We start from the raw sequence: 20,027 nt of genomic DNA, 5'->3' as shown, positions 1-20,027 counted from the left end.
GCTTCGGGAGTCTTGGCGATGACTTGTGGAGGGAGGTTGTCTCTGTGGAGCGGGGGCTCTTGTAATTTGAAAGTTGTGTAGAAGTCTGGGTACCGTGGGTTCTACTTTTAGTTTTGGTGCTTTAGTAATTCTGGTACACTAGAATTGCTCTGATCACATATTACAGTACATTTATATTGGTGCCTCCAAAGAGGGCAGGGCAGTGTTGCGGTCAGGGTTATCCGCAAAACTCGTTTAACTTATTTCTTTAAAATATTATGGCCTCACCTTTCTCCTTTAAAAAGGACCCAGGCTGGCTTACATCGTTAAATAGCAACATTTAAAAGCTAAAAAATAGTAAGTATACAGACATTAAAACAGAATCAAAGAAATACCACACTAAAAATTATAAACAAAATCAGCACCAAAAATAGATTCAAAGCAGTAAGGGGCAACAGCATTTAAAAAAAAAAAACCCTCTCAGACTGCCAGTCTCTTAAGGGAAAACCTGTCTGAAAAGAAAGGTCTTTGCTTAGGGAAGGACAGCACCAGTGGGGGCAAGTCTGGCTTCCTGTAGAAGGGAGTTCTAGAGTCCGTAAGGTAGGATAGGCTGAGAAATGGATTGATAGAAGGTGATCTGTTCAGCCCCTTGAATCCTAGCCCATCACTGACCACCACAACATCAAGGATGTTAATCTAATTTATTCACTATTCTATCCATCCTGTTTGAGCACATTTGCTTATTCATTTTCTAATAAGTCTGTGTGCTTGGACATGATAGATACTTTGAGTTTACTGTGAAAATAGATTTTATCTAAGATGGGCTACTAGACGTTTCTAGCTTTTTGTCTAAGACTGACTGTTGCATCAGGTGATATCTAATACAGTACCTTTCTATCACTGACAAACCCTGTTTTATTGTTTCATATATCTCAAGATAAAATATAAACTATCATGATTCAGGAGATAAAAACAGTTCTTTCAAAGTGCGATCCTTCAGCGGTCAACCAACCTTAAAAATAGCTGTTGGACCAACTGTGGCTTAAAATTCAACCATTTACCCCTTTTCTGCCCACCTATTTCTCACTCATAGCACATCATGGCTGAAAAATAGAGCAATGAAGACATGCACACTTTTCAATGTCTTTTTAGTTGGCTTAAGGATATCGCTCCTGTAGGCTAAATGAAAAAAAAAAGCCCTTGTCATGGCTTCAACACCAAGAAATATGTAACAGCTTCCACCTCATGTTCAATGATAAGGGACAAACACTTTGCCCATCCTTAAGAACAAGGATGGGCAGAGTGTAGCTCATGGGCTACAAATTGCATGTCTCTGGGTAATTTGGATTCAGTTTTTGAGGGACGGATCTGCCATGATCCATAAGGGGACAAATACAGCCTCTGAATTATTGGAAGTTGTGCGTTATGGATGCAAGGCAAAGAAAGTAAGTTTGCAGCTACACCCTTTCCTGCTTTATATTAATTTGGCAGTCACAAACTGTGACCTTTGAGCCTTTTCTGTGTCGACCACAACACTGAAAAGACTCAAATCCACTTTTTCTTTCTGATTCGGGTGGGCTGCAGGCTTTGTAATGGGACTACTAACTCTGGAAGAAGAGCATGCTTGGTGATCACTGGCCATGTGGGATAAAACTTTCATCACCACTAACCAATCTTTGTGAGGAACCTTTGACCTTACAGGTGTTTGCAACTTCAGCTAAAGTCTAATCTACCATTGGTTCTGACTGGGACTTTTGGGAGTAAGGGAAGAATTTCTCCATTTCTGCTATTGATAACAATGGGCAGAGAAGTGGGCTTTAAATCCCTACACACTATGGTGCACATGAGTGCGTATGCAGCTCCTGACTCTTCCACAGCCAACCAACTAATGCCTAATGCAACCCATAGAGTGAAAAGTTGTATACTCTGTTAATCTAATAATAATAGAGATCTCCACATAGCCATGTGCCATCAAGTCAATTCTGATTTATGGTGATCTTTTTCAGGGTTTTCTAGGTAGAGAATACTCAGAAATTATTTACCATTCCCTTGTTCTGGAGGTGCCCTAGGACTATGCTGCTTGCCCACGATCACACAGGCTGGCTTTTTTCCCGGAGGCACACTGGGGAATCAAACACCCAATCTCTGGCTTTGCAGCCAGATACATGAGCTATCCAGTGAGCTATTTTAATTTAGGGGATGTTTACTAACTAGGTATAGACAGAGAAAGGAAGAAACAGTGTAGGATAATTACAGTTGTCTGCTTTGAGCTCTTGGCAATAAATCCAAATAGTTATATACTTACAGAATAGGGTGTGTATGGGAACACACCCATAATTTTCACCTAGCACAGAAAGCTTGCTATTGTAACACATCAGAAAAAGCCTTGATGTTGACTTGTGGCAACAGCATATCTGGGACATGAGTGTAACTTATTACATTAAAAGTTCAGCAGAATTCACAAACTTTAAAAGCCAGCAGCCTCCTACGTATTCACATCAGCAATGCCCTCCTTTTCTGTAATCCAAGCAAGAGGATTCAAATGAAGGACAAGTAAAAATTGGTAGGATAATTTAAAACATACAGAAGATACCATGTTACCAGCCAAAAGCAGCAACAACTTGAAGGAACTAATGAAGAAGGTTAGTGAAGAAAACACAAAAGCAGGGTTACAGTCAAATATTAACCAGACAAAAACAATGACTTCTGAAGAATTACATAACTTTAACAATGACAATGGAGAAATAAAAATTGGTAAATATGTCCTATACCTTAGTTCGGTCATAAATCAAAATGAAGACTGCAGCCAAGAAGTCAGAATACTGAAACTTGGAAGGGCAGATGTGAAAGAAATAAAAAATTGGTTATTGGAAGCCAAGGCCAAGATCATACTGTGGAACTCCCCATTAAGATGTACAGGTGTGAAAGCTAGACAGTGAAGAAAGCTGTCAGGAAAACAAGGGATTTGTTTCAAATGTGTTGGAGAACTGCTTTTTGGACTGCCACAAAGACAGATAAGTGGGTTCTAGAGAAAATTGAGCTGACCTCTCACTATGACCAAAATTGATTGAAATTATGCTTTTTGTAATTATGATCATATCATGAGAAGACAAGACTCACTGGGAAATACAATAATGCTAGATAAAGTTGAATTCAGTAAGAAATGAGGATGCGTGGTTTAAATATCTGACTGCAGAGCCAGAGATTGAGAGTTGGATTCTGCATGGTGCATCCTGCAAATAGAGCCAGTCTATGTGACCTTTGACAAGCTGCATAGTTGCAGGACACCCCCAGAAGAAAGGAATAGTAAATCACTTCTGAGTACTCTCTGCCTGGAAAGCATCACCATAAGTCAGAATTGACTTGATAGCATATGATTATTATTATATGTGAGGTCGATTGAGTACCACCTACTAAGGGTAGACTACTAATGACTGGAACTTTTGGAGCTCCTTAATTCAGAGGGGCACCATAAGTCAGAAGCAACTAGACAATTGTTGTTTAGTCATTTTATTGTGTCCGACTCTTTGTGACCCCATGGACCAGAGTACGCCAGGCCCTCCTGTCTTCCACTGCCTCCTGGAGTTGGGTCAAATTCATGTTGGTAGCTTCGATGACACTGTCCAACCATCTTGTCTTCTGTCATCCCCTTCTCCTCCTGCCTTCACAGTTTCCTAACATCAGCGTCTTTTCCAGGGAGTCTTCTCTTCTCATGAGATGGCCAAAGTAGCAAAATGACACATACAGTACCTCTGTTGTAATTAATGCCATTCTATGATTTCTGCACTCAACGGATGTTTGATTTAAGACTCTTGTCCCCATGAGTCTACAGGCTTATCTTTTCTAGCAAACAACTCCATCAAACCCAGAGGGATATGCCAGTGAATAGATCTGGAAGCGCAGATGTTAAAGAAATAAAAAATGGATTATTGGAGGCCAAGGCCAAGATCACACTGTGGTACTCCTCATTAAGATGTATGGGTGTGAAAGCTGGACACTGAAGAAAGCTGTCAGGAAAACAAGGGATTTATTTCCATTATGTTGTAGAACTTCTTTCTGGACTGCCAAAAAGACAGATAAGTGGGCTCTAGAGAATACTGAGCTGACCTCTCAACTATGGCACAGAACACTGTTACCTTCCCACTGTGGTGGTACCTATTTATCTACTTGCATTTGCATGCTTTCAAACTACTAGGTTGGCAGGAGCTGGGACAAGCAACGGGAGCTCACTCTATCATGTGGCTGGTCTTCTGACCTTGCAGCACAGAGACTTCTGCGGATTGACCCGCAGCCCCACCATGTCCCATCTGTACCTTCAGACTATAAAGGCTAACCTATATAGTACATCAAAAACACATCATGCAGTTTAAGAACATTTTCTTTTTTACTCTTGAAATTAATCATGAAAGGCCCATGAATCAGGACCATCACATATGGGCTGATGCATAAAATTTGCACCCCCCCCCCACACATACAAACCTATATTTTATTTACAATTTATTCTCCAAACTGGATGGCAGAGATGGAGGAGGAATTTTTGAGTCCAGTTGAGGGGGGTTGTGTTTTTGCTTTTGAATCCTGCCTACAGAGGGGAAAGTGGTTTTTTTTTAATTGACCAGGCTGGTGAAGTGTAAACCTCCCATAGCTGCATGTGGAAGTCATGGTCCAAATTGGGGCTGGAATCCTATTTAAGAATAACAGGAAGAAAATAGTGTTAAAGTACACACTACATATTCAGTATAAGATGCAGTTTAGCACTAGCTAATTGTTACTGGTGTTCATACATCAAATTAATGTCTCTATCTGTATGCTGAGACTCCGTGAAGTGTATAGTGCCCCCCCACCCCAGTTTTGCACAGTGGTGCTACTGAGCCATACATTGCAAACCGGTGGTAACATATTGCCGGGGGGGGTGTTAAAAGAAAAGTACATTTTTTACTTTTAATGTAGTGGAGAACAGTATAATTAGCCGAGTGTATTCAGATTGTGGTGAATTAAAGCACTACTACAAGTGAAAAGAGTATTTTACTTGCATGCTGATTCTACACAGTCTGGGAAGCTAATGACACTAACATGGAAAAATTCAAGGCTAGTTTTGTGTCATGGGTAGTGTTTGGACCAAGCAGAGGAGGAGCCTCACTTCCATGTGTTGGGCCACCTGTGCGTCCTGGGGTGCATAATGTGGGGAACAGCTGTCCTGCCCATTTTCACTTTCTGTAGCCCTAATTAGACATAGCTGGCGTTTATGGGTTAACTTCCATTACAGATTTCCACATAATTGAGCTCTACTGTATGTTACCATGTGAGGCAATTGGTTCAGTGCAGTCAACACAAGGAAGATCCTTACACTTATGGAAGTACCATGGAAGGGGAAAGTCACAGAGGAACAGGCAACTTCGGTGGCTTTGGGCTGGAGGCCAATTTTCTGCCCCAAGAACCTCTGGGACCACAGAAACTACAAAAAAACAAAGAAAAAAGAGAGAGAATGAAACAAGAAGGGGCTAGATGTCCACTTCAGTTTTGAAAAATGGATATTTTTGGAGTGTTAAACCTCTGAAAGGTGAAGTATTGCTCCTGGAGTTGTCCAGGATCTGCAACCGATTTTATTTGTCAGGCAAAGAGGAGGCCAGCAGCGGCCCATGGGCCATAGAAGCAGCATTGGGAGCCATGTGCAATTCCAGGGCAATACTTTGCTGATCTGCAGATTGTAGAGTCAATCTTTTTTACCTCAGATCTACTTAGGCCCAACGTGAAGCCCATCACACCATAGTAATATTTTACAAGAGTTTAAGTACACACAAGCTGACTGAACAGCTCGGTGGTTTAGGTACCTAGCTGCAGAGCCTGAGGTTGGAAGTTTGATTCCCCACTGTGTCTCCTGCAAGTAAATCGAGCCTGTGCGGCCTTGGGCAAGCTGCACAGTCCCCAGAAGAAGGGAATGGTAAACCCTTTTGAGTATTCTCTATCCAGGATCACCGTAAATCAGAATTAACTTGATGGCACATGAAGAAGCAGACACAAAAATATTCTTCCATTCATAGTCAAATGAGGAGGAGTATTCTTTTTCTGCTATGATTGATTTTTGTGGGATGTTATAGGACAAGCCTCTGCTCACACCTCCATGGGTGCAGAAGGGCATATTGCTAGCAGTCCATGTTTCTTCATTGGGCATTCATGAATTTTTCTGGCTAGATTACCGTGATTACCACAAGTTGATAGAAGCTGAGTTTCTGTATGCATACATTTCCAGCGCTTTTATTGCTAGTCTACTGCAGCAAAAACACCAGACTCTTGTGGCGATTTAAAAGACACACAAGTTTTATTTTAAGTAAACCTCATGAACAATAGCCCCTTATTTTTGCTTGTGTGGATTGTAACTTCAGTAGACAGCCATTTATACAATTTTTGTATGTGCCACGACCTTAGTAATTTATAAATGTCCATCTACTATGGCTATGCTTCATGTATGGTGACAGGAATACTTATTGACCGCATTGGTCTGCAGCTGTCTTAACCGAACAAATGCTGCTAGAACTTGTGAGCCTCGATAATTCATAAAGGTTCCAAAATGCAAATGCTTCCTCTTGAGCCATCCCAGGTGGTGAGTGTGATAACAGTAAATAATTAACTTCCACGGACCTTCCCGGATAAATAATTAAATGTTCCCCTAGTGTAGATGGAATGATAATGTTTCTGACAGGAAAGGCACCACACATTCATAAAACCAAGGTGCTATTTTAAATACTTCTATATAGGTCACAGTAGAAACAATGAGATAAGGTCCAGTTTGACTTTCCCATTAAGGTTTGGAAAAGGTTGGTGTGTTGCTGTATACTCCCCTTGTGATCCTACTGAACAATAGCAGCACCATGCTGGAATAATAAAGAGCAGTGTGTGGTTGCAGTTGGGAGGATATACTTTGCTTCTCTTGTATTGCTGGATTCGGTGTAGGATTACAGTTGATGTAATGAAATATATCTGCTGTGAAACAGAACCCTTGTACCTTGTTTTAGAGTCTGTGCAGTTTGATAGTGGACAACAGAAACTTGTGTAAGAATTTTTAGCTCAGTGACTGTAACTGTACTGGTTGCCTAGGAAATCAGCCACACATTTGCCTGTGTAAGTATAAAGGAACATTGTTAGTTCAACTATTTCTGTTTTCCTGAATATGTGTTATTTCTGGTGTTGGTTTCTGTGTTGAAATACAACTACATTTTCACTGAGCAGCATGTATGTATTGAAAGGAAGATTAATGTGCAAAAATGTGTCTTGGAAAAAAGATTAGGGATGTAATATTTAAAGTTCTTTTTCCTGTTGTTTACACCCCAGTTGTCAGAGGGTGTGTAGCAAGGCATAACAACCAGCTCAGCCTTTAGCAATGTAGTTGTGCGTGTTTGCTAGCTAAGTAAAATCAATGGACGTAAATATATATAACAAATAGGAAATGTTATTGGCAAGTTTATATAAAATAAGAGTGCAAACCTATGCATGTTTACTCAGAAATAACCTCTGTTGAGTTTAATTATGCTTCCTTCAAGGCACATGTATTTAGGGTTGCAACATCATTTTAGTAATGTCTGCTTGGATCTAAATTCCACTTAATTGAAACTAGTTCTTAGTTATATCAAAGTGCTGAGGTTTGCAAACTTAACTTCCCACAGCCCAGGAAACAGAGAGCTGGATTTCAGCCATAATGACTTCTTATTAAGAATAAAAGCTATCCGTCATATAGTATGCCCTTCAAAGGATATTTTTGGACTGTCTTCATATCTCCTCTACAGTCAGCTGCGCCCTCCTAAACCTCTGTGGAGAATTGAGAAGGGGGGCTTCCTCAGCAATGTAGAATGTTATGGAGTTGGCAGAGAAGTCACCCAAAGTATGATCTGGAGCCTAAAATATGGTAAGGTAAAGGTTCTCCTTGACATATAGTCCAGCCTTGTCCGACTCTAGGGCACAGTGCTCATCCCCATCTCTAAGCCATAGAGCCAGCGTTTGTCCAAAGACAGTTTCCATGGTCACGTGGCCAGCACAACTAGACATGGAATGCCGTTACCTTCCCACTGTGGTGGGACCTATTTATCTATTCACATTTACATGCTTTTGAACTGCTAGGTTGGCAGGAGCTGGGACAAGTGATGGGAACTCACTCTGTCACGTGGATTCAATCTTGCAACTGCTGGTCTTCTGACCTTGCAGCACAGAGGCTTCTGCGGTTTAACCCACAGCACCACCATGTCCCTTATGGTTATGATAACTCGAGGAAATTATAGGGAGTAATGATTTCCAATTCCTCCCCCAGCCCACAATTGTCTTTTACCCTATCCCAAATTACTCAATAGCAGCACACATAGATACCCCCCCCAAAAAAAAAACCCTGCAAAAAGGATTTCAAGGAACACAATTAGGGTTCAAGCCCTTGGTTCGGGCAAAATAAATAATAAATAATAACACAGTTAAAAGAATGATTAGCTCCTGAATTTGGAAATATATTCAGAACATCTAAAATGTGTGTGTGCATGTGGATATGTGCACAGATGTGCACATCCATGTACATTTCCTAACTCCCTATAATCTGTTTGCAGTATACAGGAACATATGAATTAATCTTTCTGGATTACAGTGTGAACATTTCACTTAGGCACGCTTTTCAGTCAAGATAAAGCCAATATTGTGTTGCATCATAAAAGCCTTCTGGCATAGTGGTTAAACTGCTGTACTGCAGCCAAAACAATTCCCAAGTAGCCGGCTCAAGGTTGACTCAGCCTTCTATCCTTCCGAGGTCGGTCAAATGAGTACCCAGCTTTGGAGGGGGGGCAATGTGTAGCCTGCATAATTTACTGGTAAACCACCCAGAGAGTGCTTGAAGAGCTATGGGGCGGTATATAAGGAGCATGCTTTGCTTTGCTTTCATTCATTCATTCATTCATTCATTCATTCATTCATGCATAATGAAAAAATACACTATGTAAAGAAATGGAACTAACTCTGTTTTGATAAAAGAAATGAATTGCTGTTCATCTACTTCTGTGTCTTAATAGTGGAGCAATAATCACATGAATGTCCACCATGTTAAAATACTGGTGAACAAGGGGCCTTCATACAGTATGTAGGTTTTCCCATAAACATCATTAACATTTTATTATGCTATAGTCTGACGTTTAAATCTGATCTTTAAATCTGATCTTTCAATCTCATTTTAATCATCCAGTCCTTCAATCTAGCAACTTTTTTATCCTTAAACAAATCAACAAAGCCCTTCAAGTTTGCTGCAAAATTTTCTATTTCAGTCACTAATTTTAGTGGAGAAGTAAAGGGACAAAACGTCTTTTTATATCTGTTCCAGACATTTAACATGTTTCTTAAAAGGGGGTTGTTCACCTGATTTATTATATTTCTTTTTACCACATTAAACAAATATTTTTCAATATTCCCATATATTTCTAAGGATTCCGTATTCCACCAAATTAATCTTCCTTCATCATATATAATATCTCCAATAAACCTTAGTTGATTTGCTATATTATAATTTTTAATATTAGGAATACCTAAACTTCAATTTTTTTGACTCTTGTACTAATATATTTTATTTATTCTTGATTTTTTACCTTGATTACAGTATCCATTAATTAGTCCCTGCCAATACTGTACTTAAAATCCTCTTTTTCTAATTGTATTGGGAGCATCCTAAATAAAAAATGTTTTTCTTGGCAATATTTTCATTTTGATCATAGTGATTCTCCCAAACCTTGATCGTTTCAATTTAGAATACTCCTGCAATTTATCTTTGATATCACTTTTTAATTTATTAAATGTTTGCTCCTTTAATTTTTGAGTCACATTCTTTTACTATGACATGTATAGCATTCACTATACATTTCCCTGATGTTAGGAAAGTGTGAAGGAAAGAGAAGGCGACGACAGAGGATGAGATGGTTGGACAGTGTCACCGAAGCTACCAACATGAATTTGACCCAACTCCGGGAGGCAGTGGAAGACAGGAGGGCCTGGTGTGCTCTGGTCCATGGGGTCACGAAGAGTCGGACACGACTAAACAACTAAACAACAACAATTATTCACAGTTTTCAGCATCCACGGAGGGGCTTGGAACCAATTCACCCACAAACACAGGGGTCCTACTGTAATATTTTCCTGAACTCTTACATTGCAGCTATCACTGAGTGTAATTTCTGTTTCTGCAAGCTAGATACTTAACACACCCAACAGGACTTTTTGGTGCATATTTGCATGGATGTGCGTAATAGGTCACTGCACATTTTATGGAGTGGGGAGGAAGATTAACTGTTCTTATCCATAGTTCAGATGTATTAAAAGGTGTATGTTCTCTCAATTCTTACAGAATGTGAAAAGGTGGCAATCAGTCAGGAAAATCATGTGGAATATGAGTACAGTAATATGAATAGGTATTGCAGATAAGGACAGTAGCAGTGAATAGAATCTTATTTGATATGCTTTGCCCTGAGGACAATACTGATGATGAACAAGAAGACTTGCCTTATGATGGGGACATGCAGAGTAGTTATCAACACATCTGTGATTCACAAAACCTGCAAGATTTCCTTTCTACAGAAAATGCCTCTCAGAGAGCTTTCACTTTGACATCTTCCCATCTTCCCGTCTATTCAAAAGAAAGTGCAGACTGCAAAACTCAGCTGCCTTTGAGGGAGAAAAATTTGGCAATGTTGCTGAGCAAGAATGACACCAAATGTCCCCCAACCACAGAGAAAGAAGTTTGGAACTTTGTCCATTCTGGAAGAAATCAACATACCTCTAAGTCAAAAATTCCAGATGTTCTTTTACGCCATTTCCCCCAAGAGGGATTATCCCACTCATGCCAATTAATTGATTCTGAGACTATCCCAGAAATATCATTTACTGAAAGTTTTGATGAAACTATTGTAAATAATACAAAGATTTCAGAAAGGACAAGGATATCTTCACTGGTGGCAGAAGAAAAAAATAACTTTGAACAAGAATTAACATGTCAACCGATTGACAAAAACTGGGATTCAATCCAAGTTAAAGTAATGAATAAGACCCCTAACCTCGGTGGTGAAAGAAAAGGCTGTGAAGAATATAATCCAGAATTTATAACTCAGGAGGAACACACAATTAATGAAGAGTTAAATTTTATCTCAACCTCAAAAGAAGAAGACCAAAACCAAAAGTTTTTTATGGAGACAACTGGATCCTGTCCTGATCACAGACATGTTCAACGTCAGGTACACTACCGGCTTCCTGATTTCTCTAAGGTTCCTCCAAAGGTGAAAATACCGAAAAGAAATAACATCAACAACCAAACTCCTGTAATTAAAAAAATTAAATCATCCCCAGATTTGCTTGGTAAATCAGCAATTGTGAAAGGTGTACTAGAAGCAATGAACTCTTTGGAATCTTTTGCAGCCAAGAATCAAGAAGAGGAAATGAGGATGGTTGAACTTGACCAACAGCTAGAGGTAGATATGAGGTGGTCTTGGCTGCATTAAACCAAATTGTGGTGTAATCTTCTGACTGTTCCCATCTGTAGAAGCCACTGATGTGTATGGAATTAGGTTTCCAATACAGGCCAAAGGCCTACTTTAAATTTTTGTTTCATTTAAACTTCATCTAAATGTCAATGAGATCCCTATAGAGTTCTCCTTTAGTGTCTCTTTATAGTTTTTCTTAGCCAAATTATCTTTTATTTTCTTCACAGCACTACTTTGGTTTTCTTCTGTTGAATATAAACTTTTCCAGAACATCATAATGAATATCTGGTGCAATAGCTCAGCCATAGGCTGTGCAGTAGATGTTACATGCAGGAGATTGTTTTAGCTTTTAAAGTGTACTTTTATTAATTTATCTGAGTTATTTAATAATTTAAAATTAATTTAAAAATCAATTTCTCTAATTATCAGTTTATCTAATTTATCTCTGTTGAAATAATAGATGCTGACAAAACAAGCAGAAGCTCAGAATCATATTGATAATCTAAGGTTTAACACTAAGGTAAGTTTCCTATAATGTGGAATCAGCTGTAATGTTTCAGCTGTCTCCTTTAATACAAAATATTTTCTTTCTGAACAAAAAGTATGAATTGTGTAAACAGTAGATCTGTTTATTAATGTCTCTGCTCTGATATTTTGTTTAATATGAATCTAGTACACACCCTCCTTTTAAAGCAAGTACACTTGAAAAAGTTAGGATTTGTAAATTATAACTTGCAATAGTTTAAAAGCTGTAGCTTCCCTTTGTAGCCATCTATGAACATTTCACACACACTCCCATGATTTTCCTGGCTAAGTCCGCCCATTGTATGTCAGCTGTTGTCCATGATTTAATTGTGGGTGAGAGAATTTAGCTGAGCTGGATGAACAAACTGGAAGATGCAGTCTGTTTCCCCCCCCCCCCACAGTTCTGCTCCCCTCCTTAAATGGTGCAACATCAACATATACTTGAGGTCCAGGGTGTAGAGTTGCTATGATTTATATAAGGATCCTCTCTCTCTTTCCATGATTGGTGTCCAGGAGAGCCCCAGTTTAAAGTATCTGTACCTCATCTGTTCTGAAAGATGATATTGAACTTGCTGGGTGTGTTGTCATCTTCTAAGAGATCGAGGAACAGGGATGCAGCCTGTGCTGGATGGGGTTGCGCTCCCTCTGAACGCATAAGCGTGCAACCTAGGGATGCTCTTGGATTCATCTTTGAGCCTAGATGCCTAGGTTTCAATGGTGGCTAAGAGTGCGTTCGCACAATTAAAACTAGTGTGCCAGCTGCGCTCATTCCTGGAGAGTTCTGATTTGGCCATGGTGACACACACCCTACACCCTAGTTACATCCTGGCTGGATTACTATAATCCGCTCTATGTGGAGCTACCTCTGGAAAGTGTGCAGAAGCTTCTGTGGGTCCAAATGAGGCAGCCAGATTGTTAATTGGGGCTGGACACAGGGATCATGTAACCTCCCTGTTATAGCAGTTTAGTGGCTGCTGATCTGTTTCCAGGCACATTTCAAAGTCCTCATTCTAGCCTATAAAGTCCTAAACATCTTGGGCCCAAGCTACCTCAAGGACTGTGTCTCCCCTTATGAGCCTGCTTGGGTGTTAAGATCCTCAAGAGAGGCCTTTCTCTCAGTCCATGCCACCTTTGGTGGGTACACAGGAGAGGGCCTTCTTTGTTGCTGCTCCCAGACCTTGGAACTCCCTTCAAATGGGGAGCCAGGCTGGCCCCATCTTTGCTGTCCTTCCACAAGCTGGCAAAGACTTTTCTCTTCAGGCAAGGTTTTCCTTAATGACTGCCTGCCTGAGTGGGGGGTTAAAATGGATGATTGTGCCTTAATGCTTTGAAGGTGTTTTGGTGTTGCTTTTGTTTACTGTCTTTTGGTGTGGTGTCTGTTTGATCCTTTTTAGTAGTTGTATACTTACTGTTTTTAAACAAACAACCTCATCTTTGGAACACCTTAACCCCGGAGATCCGACTGGTACTCTTTCTGGGAATTTTTAAAAACAAGTTGAAGACTTGGTTTTTCAGGCAGGCCTTCCCCCCCCCCCCCCAATTACATAGCTTCCTTATCCCATCTTGGATCCTGTTTTCTTTATTGATCTTTATTGCTTTTATGAACAAAGTTATTTAAATGCTGTTTTTATCTTTGTATTCTGTAAGCCGGCCAGAGTAGATTCCTGAATCTAGATGGGCAGGGTAAAAATGGAACAAACAAACAAACAAAAATCCTTAGATACTTTGGGAGTACTCCTTCATCCTTATTCTGGGATCATGTAGGATTGATAGTGTAATGTATTGTATGTGGGATCTCATTTCCTGAAAACTGTTTTGAAAGGCTGTTGATTAAAAGAGGTTGATGGGAAATTACATTGCCAGTTCTGAACAGATTCCTCTGGCTTCTGGCCCATTTCAAGCAAAATTCAAACTGTTTAACTTTAAGCCGTTTAAATTCTGGGAGGAGAATCCTGGTTCTTATATCAAATGATAATGCTGCAACATCCTTCTCATTGAAAGTAAGGTAGCTAGTGACTGGCAAGAGAATTGCCTTCTTTGTGGCTTAGGGTTCTAACATATTGGCAACAAATTAAGGAAACACTATGGGATTGGGTTGGCTGTTTCACCAGCTTTTATCTGACAAAGTTTGTCTCAACCATACTAAAAGAGAATTCTTAAAATCGCTCCACAGTGGTTTTGCTTTTTCTTTAAACTGAGCACAGGCCTCTGTTTGCTCAGTCCGCAAGAGGAGGAAATTGCCACTCTGCCCTAGTTTACAGCTTATAAAGTAGTTCTGCAGCTGCTCCTTCTGCAGGGCAATGGGAGAGCTGCCTTAACAATCTGCAAACAAGGCTGTTTATCCAATTTATTCCTCTTCCCGTGTGACCAGTTAACACAGACGTGGGGAAACCCAAATTCCCCGATGCAGCTTCACAGTGAGTGAATTTATGTTTCTCTGACTGTGTCATCACATTCTTAGTGATAATTCATTTGTTTTGGAATTGACCAGGTGCAACTCAGCTTATATTCTAGAAAATGTATGTATCTACATAGGGAAGAGTAGGAAGAGGACCACGTCAGGTTTCCTAGACTGTTCTTTTTCTGCTTCTCCCTTGTGCTGTGCCTTCCCTCAGCTTTAGATTGCTATGCTTAAAGTTACTGATGTCCCTTGCTTTCTTCTCACACCTTTCTCTTATCCTTCAGAGAGGAGAATTCTGTCTTTTCTTTAGAAATAAAAGTGGCAGCCACGGTTCTTGACATCTTTGACTTAACTAGCTAGAACTAGGACTTCTGGCCCCTTTCCTATCACAATTGTACTTGTCTAAGACACATAAGCTGTATAAATTTTGCTCAGGTAATAATTCCAGGTTTCAAAGGGCTGAATCCAAACATTAAAATTGCTCCTGTGCCCATGTGTGCAATATTCTTCAACAATTTCACTACAAGGCAAGGATATTCCCCCATCTTTTAAAATCCTCTCTTTTAACAGGTTGTGTATTATATGTTTATTACATACTTGTTCATTATTATATTTATATATGATCTACAACTGTATTATATATCTGTTGTATATTTATTATACTTTTTTGAATGTTTTCAGTTGGAAGCTGAACTGGAAGTTGCATTAAAGCATATTGTATTTAAATATTTTAACTAAATCATTCACATTTGAATATTGTTTGTTTAATATGTGCATGCTATTTTTTCTGAGTGCTGAATTTAGGGAGGGGGTGCTGAGGGTATCGGGAAGAAAGAGGCAAAAGTATATTTCGATTGCAAATGTTGATTTTGTACTATACATTGAGCTTTTGTATATTTTAACGTATGTTTTCCCTGTTCAAATTCTCATAGACAACCCCTGGCGTTAAAGGACAAGGTACTGAAAGAACCTCTGAATGGTCTGCCGTTCTGCCTGTAACTGTCCCTGTGAAGCCCATGTTTAATTTCTCCCAGTCACCTCTTCCAGGTAGTTCAAATGGGTTAGCAAAATAACTAGAATAATACTGCTTTTGTTTCACAGATTTATGTTTTCTAATTAAGAAAGTAGCATGCAGATCATCCACTGCTGAGAGAACTGGAGTTTCAAAACCATGCTCCCTTCCTTTTAAAAATGTTGTTTTGTAGAACCACAATCTGGAAGAATGACCTCAACCTCCCCCTTAGGTGATGGAGCAGCTCAAGCATCTGTGAATCCCCCTACATGGCAAAAAGTAGCAGAAGAAGAAACACTTTCTCAGATCTTAAAGGAACAGACACAAGAGTTGAAAACTAAAGTAATGTGAAATTCTTCTTCTATTTCAAATATTTGATTCCTGCCTTTCTTTTTATAAATGTCACTTCCCAAAGCTAAAATGATGTACATTCCTTTTTCTTAAAGGTGGAAACCTTTTCTAAATGTGTGGCACAAGATGTATTACCTGCACAAGAATGCCATCAGGTGAATGAATGCTTGGAATAAGGAAGCAAGAGTCTGTATTGTATTTAACGTCAGCTGAAAGTCTTTTGTTTTTTATGAATTGTTGCAGAAATCTGTTTTGTTTTCTCTCTCTTGGTTTGTTTGTTTGTTTGTTTTTTGTTAATAGAGTTCAGTATGTTAAAAAAGAAAAGCCAACATTAGGTATATTGGGTTGACTTTAGATCAAAGTACTGTAGTTGAATTCACTTAGGTACAGAATTTGTAAATCTCACTGAACAGGAAGGACGAGAGCCCTTGAAGTTAATGGACTTCAAACTAGCCATGATTTAGCTGATTGATGGGATTTAAGTTAGCTCGATACAGCCCTATATGTTAAAGCCAACATTGCACTAAAAGAGGTCAGTGGATGCAGAAAGGCATATCCTCTTTCTGTTCCCACAGCCAGTAGCAATCTGTAGGAGATTTGGATGACACAGGAGGGCATTGGGAAGGGGGCAAGATTCCTGTTCTCCCAGTTCTACTGGTGAAAGTACTCCTGTCAGTGGAATGATGGCACCAGATCCAATAATAAGTAATTTTCTTCATACCAGATGTAATGTGAGGAAATCCTCTCTTATTTCTGATTTCACAAAGTAGTTTTGTGAGTACACATACAAATGTAAAGACAACTATAATTTGAATATGTTGCCTCCAAGGTTACACAAAGATTTCCCTGAATTGGAAATGTTGGGATTCATTTAAACCAGCACCCTAATCAAGTTTGGTGCTGTAGATGTGAAAGTAGCAGTAAACACACAAAGCTCACATGTCCCTAGTTGCCACCTTGTTCACTTCAGGAGCGTGGACGCTTCCACATGCACACGTCTTAGTATGATGCTCCCGCCTGCTTTTCTTCCTGGTGAAGTGCATAGGGCACTCCACATAGGCAGGAATTTCATCTGTACACAGAAGTACCCATTGACTTAAGGCTGGGCAGAAGGATAATATTCAAGGGCAGCGTTTCCACAATGTAGGCATTCATTTATCCTCTGAAACAGATACCAAAAATTATAACTGACATTAAGGAGCAAGTTTCATCTGTCACTTGTCATTGCTGTCTTTGCCTTGGCGACATCTAAAACAGGCTCAGTTTAAGAAGGTTAATGTAATCTAATTTGGCTCTTAGCATTGTATTTACATTGTCTAATTTCTTTTGGACCAATTGCCAGAACATGTTTAAGAGGCAGCCCTGGATGTTACATATGCAGAGTAAAATTGCCGAACTATGAGAAAGTAATATATTTTGTTACATTTGATTTGTACAGCTTTTGAGGCTTTTAAAAGAACAACTCAGTCAACTGGAGCAGAATTACTTCGCAACAAAGGAGAAGCACTGTTGTTTACAACTCCAAAATTACAAGTATTCACCAAAAAACATTGTAGCATTTGATCCTGAAAGGTCAAGATTTTTTTTACTATACCTATTTTTAAAAATAGTATAGCCATTTTAAAAGTGTATCCCTACAACATCTTTAATAATGATATCCTATGTCTACATTAAGCAATGAGTTCTTCTTAGCGTAGTTACTCCTCCAGAACTTAAAAAGTGGTGGTAATTATTGTTGTTGTTGTTGTTGTTGTTGTTGTTGTTGTTGTTGTTAATTGTATTTATACCTCGCCTATCCAGTCATTTCGACCACTCTAGGTGGCTTACAACATAAAACATAACAAGTTCAAGAAAAATTTATAACAATTAATTAATAAAATTATTAAGTAATGGTGAGAAATGTTGGACAACAGGGTCCAGAATCTCTCAACCATTGGCTATAACTTGCTGGGAGCTTCTGGAGTTTATAAAAAGCAACTTTCCCCAGAGCTGTTCTTTCATATACATGGGTGTCATATACATATACAAGATTGAAGCCTTCTGTGCAGAAACGCACTGGATAGCCTGATCTGTAATTTTGAAAGCCCATGGGTTTCTTCACCTTTGAAGTAAAAATGTTAGCAAAAACTGAGAAGTGGGAGATCTTGGGGTGAGGAAACTGGTGAAGGTGGTAATACTTATAAATGCATTACACTTCTGTCCATGACCACCCTGCCTTTTGCAACAGAATAAAAACATGGCCATGGGCAGCTGTGGAAATGGCATCTTAATGTCTCTAAGAAGATCCTGTTTAATGGTGGGCCATTGGAAGAGCTTTATGTGGAAGTTAGAAATGGCTCCTGGAGTAGCCACTGGTTTTCAGTACCATGTCCAAATAGCAGTGCAAAGTCATTATACAACATCTTTCTATAAGCATTAACCGTTCAATTTCCAAATCACATCATAGTTATATTGCTGGTGGATGCTCTGCTGAGTTATTGAGATATTTTTAAACATTAAAAGGGAAAAAACTGCTTAGTAAAAAGAATACAGTAGGACCCCCATACCCATGGAGGATCAGTTCCAAGCTGCCCCCCATGGATGCTGGAAACTGCAGATTATAGCAAGCACTAAAGTATTTTAATAGAGAATGCAATACATAATATCTAGTGGCCAGTTCTGGTAATAACATAATGGAAATATGTTTCTCTAGTGAACACTATACATAGCATGGTCTCTGGCTCCCTCTAGTGGCCAGTTCTAGTAATTTCATCTTTAAAGACATACAGTGGGGTCTTGACTTGAGAACTTAATCCGTATTGGAAGGCAGTTCTCAAGTCAAAAAGTCTGTAAGTCAAGTCTCCATTGACCTACAGTGCATTGAAAACCGATTAATCCCGTAACAGGCCGTTTTTGTTCCATTTTGGTTTTTTTCTGGTCTGTAAGTCAATTCTCAGGCTGCAAGTCAAACCTAAATTTTACGGCCAGAGAAGTCTGTAACTCAAAAAGTCTGTAAGTCAAGCCGTCTGTAAGTCAAGGGTCCACTGTATATAACTAGAATTTTTCTTTTAATATTTTCAGAACATGGATAAGTGAATCAGCAGATACTGATCCCGCAGATAATGGGGTCCTACTGTATCACAGTTGTATCCCAAGTTTCTTCTAACAAACTGAAGATGACACACATGGCTTTTATCTTCTCTGTCCTCACAGTGAACCCGTGAGACAGGTCAGGTTGAGAATGTGTGGTTGGCTCAAGGTCACAGGATAGCTCCCACCAACAAATGGAGATGAAAGTCCACATTTCATGAGTCTTCATCGAACTGTAACCTCTATGCCATGTTAACTCTTAGACCGCCACAGAATTTAAAATATAAATTCTATTACACCCTCCCCAGTTAATGGGCCAGTATCCACTTCCATTCACATTATCGACCTGATATTTGCAGGGAAGGCAGAATTGATGGGCGATATTATTTGTTTAGTTCTACCACTGAGGCATATGGCAAGAAATATATGTTTGCCTTTGGTCTTCACTAGTTCTGTCCAGCAATTGCTTCCCGGATTCAGGCAAGGAGTATGGTGACCTGTCAGTGTGCACATTTTGGGAGGGGAACCAGTGGATATGGGAAGGGTTGGTGAACCCTTTCCCATTTCTCTTCATAGAAACAACTACTTCCAATGTTAACAAGCAACAAAGTTGCTTCACGATGTGTGGTAAATCAGTGGCAGCTCTTGAACCAAGCAGGAGAGGTGTCACCCCAGTTCAATCCATGGCCAGCCCTATCTAAAATTTCAAATCCTTTTGTATCCTTAGTATTATGACAAAGGGAAGAAAAAGCACGCATTGCATATGATATGTAATACTGTTTCTTGTAATTGGATTTAGAAAAGTTGAAGGAGAAATATTTAAGCTTGAGATGCTTCTTGAAGATATTAAAGAGAAAATCGATGAGACATGCAATCCTCCATCCTCAACTTTTGCAACCTTGTCTTCTTTCACACCCTGTGAATCTGTGCCGTCTCCCTATTCACGCTGTTCTGAGGTAAACAACGAACCCCTCGTAATTTAGTTTAATGAGTCACTGCAGTTGAAACCTTTTATAAAAACAGGCAAGTCCCCATATATAGATTCCAATATATGTTCCAATCCACATCACCAGAGGTGAAATCTGGCATCCACTATCTCTGAGCAGATTTTGCAGCCCCCATTTTGGAATATGATTTAAATGAGGAGCCTGGCCTGCACATCTGGCCAAGGATTTGGAGGGTGTTTTTTTTCCCTTTACCAACC

The 20,027-nt window shown here is 39.5% G+C and overlaps 1 protein-coding gene across 5 annotated transcripts in view; it reads left to right on the top strand.

Annotated features, from left to right (window-relative positions):
- AKNAD1 (AKNA domain containing 1) overlaps window positions 1-20,027 on the top strand; it is a 42,104-nt gene that overhangs the window by 101 nt on the left and 21,976 nt on the right. For 4 of the 5 annotated variants that reach the window (XM_078392277.1, XM_078392279.1, XM_078392278.1 and 1 more), the window contains exons 1-9: window positions 5-7,098; window positions 7,761-7,879; window positions 10,337-11,453; window positions 11,926-11,985; window positions 15,324-15,438; window positions 15,597-15,745; window positions 15,850-15,909; window positions 17,193-17,326; window positions 19,623-19,779. In XM_078392277.1, the coding sequence (XP_078248403.1) occupies window positions 10,446-11,453; window positions 11,926-11,985; window positions 15,324-15,438; window positions 15,597-15,745; window positions 15,850-15,909; window positions 17,193-17,326; window positions 19,623-19,779 (1,683 nt within the window). In that variant the 5' untranslated portion in view covers window positions 5-7,098; window positions 7,761-7,879; window positions 10,337-10,445. Of the gene's footprint in view, window positions 1-4; window positions 7,099-7,760; window positions 7,880-10,336; window positions 11,454-11,925; window positions 11,986-15,323; window positions 15,439-15,596; window positions 15,746-15,849; window positions 15,910-17,192; window positions 17,327-19,622; window positions 19,780-20,027 lie in introns of those variants that run through there. The other variant, XM_020784630.3, reaches the window with a different exon arrangement.

This window comes from Pogona vitticeps, chromosome 4 (genome assembly GCF_051106095.1).
Source record: "Pogona vitticeps strain Pit_001003342236 chromosome 4, PviZW2.1, whole genome shotgun sequence".
NCBI lineage: Eukaryota > Metazoa > Chordata > Lepidosauria > Squamata > Agamidae > Pogona > Pogona vitticeps.
The sequence above is the reverse complement of the archived record's forward strand: the minus strand, read 5'-3'. Positions and strand labels throughout refer to the sequence as shown.